The sequence below is a fragment of the Colobus angolensis genome, unplaced genomic scaffold, assembly GCF_000951035.1.
Source record: "Colobus angolensis palliatus isolate OR3802 unplaced genomic scaffold, Cang.pa_1.0 Scaffold37, whole genome shotgun sequence".
In the NCBI taxonomy this organism is placed as follows: Eukaryota; Metazoa; Chordata; class Mammalia; order Primates; family Cercopithecidae; genus Colobus; species Colobus angolensis.
This window is the reverse complement of record NW_012117043.1, coordinates 5163093-5172350: the sequence shown is the minus strand read 5'-3', so window position 1 is coordinate 5172350 and position 9258 is coordinate 5163093. Positions and strand designations below refer to the sequence as shown.

The 9258-nt window shown below is 40.1% G+C and overlaps 1 protein-coding gene across 1 annotated transcript in view; it reads left to right on the top strand.

The window, feature by feature from the left end:
- Nucleotides 1–6142, top strand: part of RAD51C (RAD51 paralog C) — a 47996-nt gene extending 41854 nt beyond the window's left edge. Inside the window, exons 6-7 of the mRNA XM_011953680.1 lie at nucleotides 4285–4345; nucleotides 5924–6142. Coding sequence (XP_011809070.1) covers nucleotides 4285–4345; nucleotides 5924–6028 — 166 coding nt within the window. The 3' untranslated portion in view covers nucleotides 6029–6142. The remainder of the gene's footprint in view (nucleotides 1–4284; nucleotides 4346–5923) is intronic.
- Nucleotides 6143–9258: the final 3116 nt, after the last annotated feature.

Genomic DNA, 9258 nt, shown 5'->3' with positions numbered 1-9258 from the left:
GCCTCAGCCTCCCAAGTAGCTGGGACCACAGGCATGTACCACCACACCCAGCTAATTTTTGTAGAGATGGGGTTTTGCCATGTTGCCCAGGCTGGTCTCAAACTCCTAAGCTCAGGCAGTCCACCTACCTTGGCCTCCCAAAGTGCTGAGATTATAGGCGTGAGCCACAGCACCCGTCCAGAAACTAAAAATCTTGAATAGCCAAATTTATATTAGGAATTGAACTTAGGTGTACTCATGCCCCAGCCCCTGTCCTTCGCCAGTAATACCTGATTTTTACCCTTAGACTAATGATGGAATAATATTCCAACAGTTATTAAAAGAAATACTTTTGTCTGTGTCCTTATCTTATGTGGGTTTTCCTCCAATTTGCATATTCATGATTATACGCGGCCAAGATTATTCAGAATTACACTACTCTTTGCCAAGACGATCTGGTGGTAGAGTGGAGTAATAAATCAACACCCCCACATAGTGTTTCATATGTGTGCTCAGTTTTAGAGCACAAATTGTGCTTCTGTCTTATTTCTTCCTGACCCAAGCTATGTAGTTCAGCCATATGTTAAGCTACATCTCAACTGGGGCCATGAGCCAAGTGATTCTTTGGTTTAGTTTTCATTTAAAAAGATCTCTAAAGAGACATGATGCATAAAAATGGTATTTTTACCTAGAAATTTGAGGACTTTTTTTTTTTTTTGAGATGGAGTTTTGCTCTTGTTGCCTAGGCTGGAGTGCAATGGCGCGATCTCAGCTCACCACAACCTCGGCCTCCCGGGTTCAATCAATTCATCTGCCTCAGCCTCCCAAGTAGCTGGGATTACAGGCATGCACCACCATGCCTGGCTAATTTTTTGTATTTTTAGTAGAGACGAGGTTTCTCCATGTTGGTCAGGCTGGTCTCCAACTCCCGACCTCAGGTGATCCATCTTGGTCTCCCAAAGGGCTGGGATTACAGGTGTGAGCCACTGCGCCCGGCCTGAGGATGATTTTCAACCTGAATAATTAATGCCCCTTTGACTTTAGGATTATTTTTTTGTTTGTTTTTTGAGATGGAGTCTCACTCTGTCACCCAGGCTGGAGTGCAGTGGCGCGATACCGGCTCCCTGCAACATCCACCTCCCTGATTCAAGCGATTCTCCTGCCTCAGCCTCCCAAGTAGCTGGGATTATAGGCATGCGCCACCACACTTGGCTAACTTTTGTATTTTTAGGAGAGACAGGGTGTCACCATTTTGACCAGGCTGGTCTCGAATGCCTGACCTCAAGTGACCTGCCCACCTCAGCCTCCCAAAGTGCTGGATTATAGATATGAGCCACTGCGCCCAGCTGACTTTAGGATTCTTAATAAGCATATAAATGCTTCCTAAAAGCTTATCACTTTTTAATAATTTCCTCAGGATAAATGTACTAGGTACCTTATTTGGACATACCATTGATATGAGGTGATTTAGATACAGTTTTTCAGAAAGTTAGCTGATTTTTGTCATTCAAAAAATCATTTCCTATTAAGGCAAGTTAAAATACACCTTGCCTCTCTTTTTCTGTGAATTTTTCCATTAAAGATAGATTATCAACCCTAAAGAATTATAAAAGTTTGTAATTCTACTTGACACAGCTATTCTTTTTTTTTTTTTTTTTTTTTTGTGAGACTGAGTCTCGGCCTGTTGCCCAGACTGGAGTGCAGAGGCACAATCTCGGCTCACTGCAACCTCCGCCTCCCCAGTTCAAGTGATTCTCTTACCTCAGCCTCCTGAGTAGCTAGTATTACAGGTGCGTGCCACCAGGCCCGGCTAATTTTTTTTTTTTTTTTGTATCTTTAGTAGAGACGGGGTTTCACCATGTTGGCCAGGCTGGTCTTGAACTCCTGATCTCGTGATCTGCCTGCCGTGGCCTCCCAAAGTGCCGGGATTACAGGTGTGAGCCATCGCGCCTGGCCTGAACATAGCTATTCTTGTATTACATATTAGCAGTTATTTTGTTCATGTTTAAAGTTGCAGTTATGGAGTATAGGACATTTTGGATTTGGCTGTATTTTGGTCTCTGTTTTTCTTTTGAATTGTGTCTGAGAAGAGGGGCAATTTCAAAATTAAGAGAGTAACAAATCATAGCCAAAATGTACTTTTTGAATTGTCTTTGAAAACAAATCATTCTATTTTGTGTAAATAAATGTCACTTATAACTCTGAGAATCTTATTTTCCTCTAGGTTAGAATCTGTATTTTTTATTTCAGTTTTATCACGTTGTGCTAAAATATATATATAACATAAAACTTACCACTTTATGTTTACATACAGTTCACTGGCATTAAGTACATTCATATTGTGTAACCATCATCATCCATTTTCAGAACTTTTTCATCTTCCCATACTGAAACTCTGTACCCATTAAATGCTAACTCTCGTTCTTTTTTACCCCCAGGTCCTGACAGTCACCAACCATTCTACCTTCTGTCTCTGAATTTGACTCCTCTATCTACCCCATATAATTGGAATTATATAATATTTGTTCTGGTGTGACTTGCTTATTTCACTTAGTATAATGTCTTCAGGGCTCATTTATGTTGTAGCATGTGTCAGAATTTTCTTCCTTAAGTCTGAATATGCTATTGTATGTACATACCACATTTTGTTTATTCATCTGTGGATGCACACGTGGGTGCTTCTGCCTCTGGCTATTGTGAATAAGTTACAGTGTATCAGTTTTAAAGTAATTCTTAAAAGCAGTTTTTTGTGGGTTTTATTTTTTTTTTTGAGATGGAGTTTCACTCTTTTTGCGCAGGCTGGAGTGCAGTGGTGTGATCTCGGCTCACCACAACCTCCGCCTCTGAGGTTCAAGCGATTTCTCCTGCCGCAGCCTCCTGAGTAGCTGGGATTACAGGCATGCGCCACCACGCCCTGCTAATTTTGTAATTTAGTAGAGACAGGGTTTCTCCATGTTGGTCAGGCTGGTGTCGAACTCCTGACCTCAGGTGATCTGCCTGCCTTGGCCTCCCAAAGTGCTGGGATTACAGGTGTGAGCCACCGCGCCCAGCCAAAAAGCAATTTTAAAGGTTTTTGTTTATATTTGTTACTGTTACAGTACTTGACTATAGTTAATAAGAGCTTAGAATTTTATTTCTCAGCTACTTTTAGCTTTCAGTTTTATATTACTTTGTATAAAACATAGTAAAATCAGCCGGGTGCGGTGGCTCACGCCTGTAATCCAAGCACTTTGGGAGGCCGAGGTGGGCGGATCATGAGGTCAGGAGATCAAGACCATCTTGGCTAACATGATGAAACCCCATCTCTACTAAAATACAAAAAATTAGCTGGGCGTGGTGGCAGGCGCCTGTAGTCCCAGCTACTCAGGAGGCTGAGGCAGGAGAATGGCGTTAACCTGGGAGGCGGAGCTTGCAGTGAGCCGAGATTGCGCCCCTGCACTCCAGCCTGAGTGACAGAGCGAGACTCTGTCTCAAAATAAATAAATAAATAAATAAATAAAAAATATATATATATAGTAAAATCCCACCTAAGCAGATCTTGTTCTGTCATGACTTATTTTTGGGACATAATCATTTTATATTATTATTATAGAGATGAGGGTCTCACTCTGTTGCCCAGGATGGCTTCAAACTCCTGGTCTCAAGTGATCCTCATGCCTTGCCCTCCTAAAGAGGTGGGATTACAGACATGAGCCACCATGCCTGGGCTGCATCATTTTAAAACAATGTCTTCCTAGCTATTTTTATTGGTGTAATATGAGTAAGTGTTTCTCATTTGTAGTATAAGAAATTAACATAATTCTTCAGCAATAACGAAAAAAACATGATTACTGCAGACAGTTTGGAAAATATAAGCAAGCAATCTTTACCTTGTGATAACAACTGTTAAGTTTTTGATTGTAGTCTTCTATCAATTTTTTTAGATGTGTATATACATACTTACAAATATGGGATTATATGGTATAACTGTTATTTAGTATATTATTAATACTTTCCTATCTCTTTGAATATTTTCTTCCACCTTTAGTTTTTAGCATAAGTAATATCTCATCATATATAAAATAATTTATTTGAATCAGTCATTGGACTTTTACATTGCTTTAAAATTTCTTATAAACTCTTATATACATATGGGTATTTGAAGGGTGTATTTTTAATATTTCTCTCCTTTTTGTGTTCTTAGAGAAGAATAATAGAATTATTAATATAATAAACCTATACATTTAAATTATGAGTTTGGTCATCTGAACTTTTAATTAATTAAGTTCATGTGTTTGTATGTATGTATTCTTTTTCTTTAAGCAGGTTGGCGACATTGTACAAGTCACCCAGCCAGAAGGAATCCACAGTACTGTTTCAAATCAAAGTCAGTGTTATTTCATTAGAGTGGGATTTTGATATTGATGGGCAGTAATTATCTAAAGAGAGAATTTACAACTTGCTTCTGTTAACTTCTGTAGGCAGCAAGCATATTTGAGGACAGCTTTTGATGCTTAGAACATTGTCCCCAAAATAGTAGTGTATACAGAATATTGTAGTCACAAATGGACTGAAATTTATTCTTAAGAACAGAGGAAATACTTATTTTGGGGTAGTGTGTTCCATGCCATATGTAATGTCAGGATATTAAACATCTTTAAAGTGAAAGTTGTTGAAGATTTCCAGAAAAGAAAAAATACTAACATTATTTATTTTGGTCTGTAGGTATTATAGATCTATTGTAGCCACCAAATATAACCCACTTTAAGATGTTAATTTTTCTGTGAATTTACATCATAGAACACACATTTTTTGGCTGAAATATACATATTTATCAATAGTGTTGAGCCAAATATATTTTTGGCATCTCTTTTTTTTTTGAGATGGAGTCTGTCTCTGTCGCACAGGCTGGAGTACAGTGGCACAATCTTGGCTCACTGCAACCTCTGCCCTACTGGTTTAAGCAATTCTCCTGCCTCAGCCTCCCTAGTAGCTGGGATTATAGGTGTATGCTACCACGCCTGGCTAATTTTTGTGTTTTTAGTAGAGACGGAGTTTCGCGATGTTGGCCAGACTAGTCTCAAACTCCTGACCTCAAGTGATTCACCCTCCTCAATCTTCCAAAGTTCTAGGATTACAGGCGTGAGCCACCAGGCCAGGCTTTATCTCATTTTTATAAGGACATAAACAGAAATAGAGATTCTGAAACGGAATTATCCACTTAGTTTTGCACTGCCCAGGTGTATTTGAAATAGCCTAGCTGGAAAAAAAAAAAAGAGAGAAATATCCTAGATGGAAAACTTTAGAATATTTAATTATGAAAATAAATCTGTAAAGTACCTAAGACTTAGGTTATTTCCTTTTACTTCTTCTAACAAAGCTATCGTAAAGTTTGTTAGGATTGTCCTTTACAGAACATTTTTATAATGCAATGTTATTTCTGTGTGTGTGTATGCAAGTGTATAAATAAGTATATATAAAATACTCTTAATATAACCCGGGCTTAGGCATCTATCCGTGAGGTTTATCCTCTTCATTCACAGTGGTTGATAAATTTCTATCTCAAGAACTTTCTTTTTTTTTGGAGACGAAGTCTCGCTCTTTCGCCCAGGCTAGAGTGCAGTGGCACAATCTCGGCTCACTGCAACCTCCGCCTCCCAGGTTCAAGCGATTCTCCTGCCTCAGTCTCCAGAGTAGCTGGGACTAGAGGTGTGCGCCACCGTGCCCAGCTAATCTTTATATTTTTGGTAGAGATGGGGGTCACCATGTTGGCCAGGCTGGTCTTGAACTCCTGACCTTGTGATCCACCCTCCTCGGCCTCCCAAAGTGCTGGATTACAGGTGTGAGCCACCGCACCTGGCCCTAGAATAAAGTAGCTTTCTTATTAATTACTTAAAAATATTTCTAAGATCAGTCTTCAGATGTTCTTAAATCATATTTGTATATATATTTTTTTATCTTTCAGCCTCAAGGATTTAGAGATACTGCTGTTACTTCTGCATGTTCATTGCAAACAGAAGGTTCCTTGAGCACTCGCAAACGGTCACGAGAACCAGAGGAAGAATTATAACCCAGAAACAAATCTCAAAGTGTACAAATTTATTGATGCTGTGAAACCAATGTGTACAAGTGGACTTGTTACTTTAAAGTATAAATAAACACTATGGCATGAATGAATCCAGATTATATGAAGTGAATGGGAAAACTACCTAAATATGATTCTGTGAAAGTTTTTCTAAAGCAGTATTCTGCAATTATATTTTACCCTGTTTTCATTTTCAGTAACATTCAGTAGAGATGATGATTATATTTCACAAATGTGGAAAGCTGATCTCATGTGGCTAGTCTGAATTATCATTCAGACTGTTTTTATCCCTTTCTTTCCTAGTTGCCTAGAAAATCTTAGGAAGAAAAGATTTTTTCATATTCTTATTGTGGTTTTTTTTTGTTTTTTGTTTTTTTGGAGATGTAGTCTCACTCTGTAGTCCGGGCTGCAGTGCAATGGCGCCATCTCGGCTTACTGCAACCTCTGCCTCCCAGGTTCAAGCAATTCACCCGCCTCAGCCTCCTGAGTAACTGGGGTTACAGGCACCTGCCATCATGCCTGGCTAATTTTTTTGTATTTTTGTAGAGACGGAATTTTACCATGTTGGCCAAGCTGGTCTTGAACTCCTGACCTCAGGTGATCTGCCCACCCCTGCCTCCTAAAGTGCTGGGATTACAGGCATGAGCCACTGTGCCCAGCCATGTTCTTTTTAAATGTAAGTTTGATAATTATTTAAAATGACCTGTAGCACCATGAGTCAGCATATCATTCTGTTCAGTTTTATAGGTAAGATACAAATTTTAGGTGACCACACTGATTTTAGTGACCTCAATCCTAAAATCTAAGCCATTTGTTTAGCATTTAATGATATTTTATAATATTAAAGGGAGGACTTTGGAGCTGTTATCTCATCTAGAGATTGTTTGGAACATATATCTTCCAGAATAGGTTGATAAGCTCACAATCATTTACTGCTACGTTTTTTTTTGTTTGTTTGTTTTGAGACAAGGTCTCACTCCCAGGCTAGAGTGCAGTGGCATGATCACAGCTCACTGCAACCTTGACCTCCCGGGCTCAAGCAATCCTCTCACTTCAGCCTCCTGAGTAGCTGGAACTACAGGTAGGCACTACCATGCCCTGCTAATTTTTGGATTTTTTTGTAGAAACAAGGTTGCCCAGGCTGGTCTCAAACTCCTGGGCTCAAGGGATCCTCTTGCCTTGTCCTCCCAAAGTGCTAGGATTACAGATGTGAGCCATCACACCTGGCCTTATTTCTATATTTTGAAATACGGTATGATACATTCTAGAATTCTAGTTATGTTGAGATTTTTCTTTGAATAATCTTAACTTTACTTAAATAAATTAAAGATTTCAATTCTTGATGGTTTCAAAATCACCTAAAAATATTTTGGCATCTGGCTCTTCGTACCATTTTTTTTTTTTTTGAGACGGAGTCTCGCTCTGCCACCCAGGCTGGAGTGCAGTGGCCGGATCTCAGGTCACTGCAAGCTCCGCCTCCCGGGTTCACGCCATTCTCCTGCCTCAGCCTCCCAAGTAGCTGGGACCACAGGCATGTACCACCACACCCAGCTAATTTTTGTAGAGATGGGGTTTTGCCATGTTGCCCAGGCTGGTCTCAAACTCCTAAGCTCAGGCAGTCCACCTACCTTGGCCTCCCAAAGTGCTGAGATTATAGGCGTGAGCCACAGCACCCGTCCAGAAACTAAAAATCTTGAATAGCCAAATTTATATTAGGAATTGAACTTAGGTGTACTCATGCCCCAGCCCCTGTCCTTCGCCAGTAATACCTGATTTTTACCCTTAGACTAATGATGGAATAATATTCCAACAGTTATTAAAAGAAATACTTTTGTCTGTGTCCTTATCTTATGTGGGTTTTCCTCCAATTTGCATATTCATGATTATACGCGGCCAAGATTATTCAGAATTACACTACTCTTTGCCAAGACGATCTGGTGGTAGAGTGGAGTAATAAATCAACACCCCCACATAGTGTTTCATATGTGTGCTCAGTTTTAGAGCACAAATTGTGCTTCTGTCTTATTTCTTCCTGACCCAAGCTATGTAGTTCAGCCATATGTTAAGCTACATCTCAACTGGGGCCATGAGCCAAGTGATTCTTTGGTTTAGTTTTCATTTAAAAAGATCTCTAAAGAGACATGATGCATAAAAATGGTATTTTTACCTAGAAATTTGAGGACTTTTTTTTTTTTTTGAGATGGAGTTTTGCTCTTGTTGCCTAGGCTGGAGTGCAATGGCGCGATCTCAGCTCACCACAACCTCGGCCTCCCGGGTTCAATCAATTCATCTGCCTCAGCCTCCCAAGTAGCTGGGATTACAGGCATGCACCACCATGCCTGGCTAATTTTTTGTATTTTTAGTAGAGACGAGGTTTCTCCATGTTGGTCAGGCTGGTCTCCAACTCCCGACCTCAGGTGATCCATCTTGGTCTCCCAAAGGGCTGGGATTACAGGTGTGAGCCACTGCGCCCGGCCTGAGGATGATTTTCAACCTGAATAATTAATGCCCCTTTGACTTTAGGATTATTTTTTTGTTTGTTTTTTGAGATGGAGTCTCACTCTGTCACCCAGGCTGGAGTGCAGTGGCGCGATACCGGCTCCCTGCAACATCCACCTCCCTGATTCAAGCGATTCTCCTGCCTCAGCCTCCCAAGTAGCTGGGATTATAGGCATGCGCCACCACACTTGGCTAACTTTTGTATTTTTAGGAGAGACAGGGTGTCACCATTTTGACCAGGCTGGTCTCGAATGCCTGACCTCAAGTGACCTGCCCACCTCAGCCTCCCAAAGTGCTGGATTATAGATATGAGCCACTGCGCCCAGCTGACTTTAGGATTCTTAATAAGCATATAAATGCTTCCTAAAAGCTTATCACTTTTTAATAATTTCCTCAGGATAAATGTACTAGGTACCTTATTTGGACATACCATTGATATGAGGTGATTTAGATACAGTTTTTCAGAAAGTTAGCTGATTTTTGTCATTCAAAAAATCATTTCCTATTAAGGCAAGTTAAAATACACCTTGCCTCTCTTTTTCTGTGAATTTTTCCATTAAAGATAGATTATCAACCCTAAAGAATTATAAAAGTTTGTAATTCTACTTGACACAGCTATTCTTTTTTTTTTTTTTTTTTTTTTGTGAGACTGAGTCTCGGCCTGTTGCCCAGACTGGAGTGCAGAGGCACAATCTCGGCTCACTGCAACCTCCGCC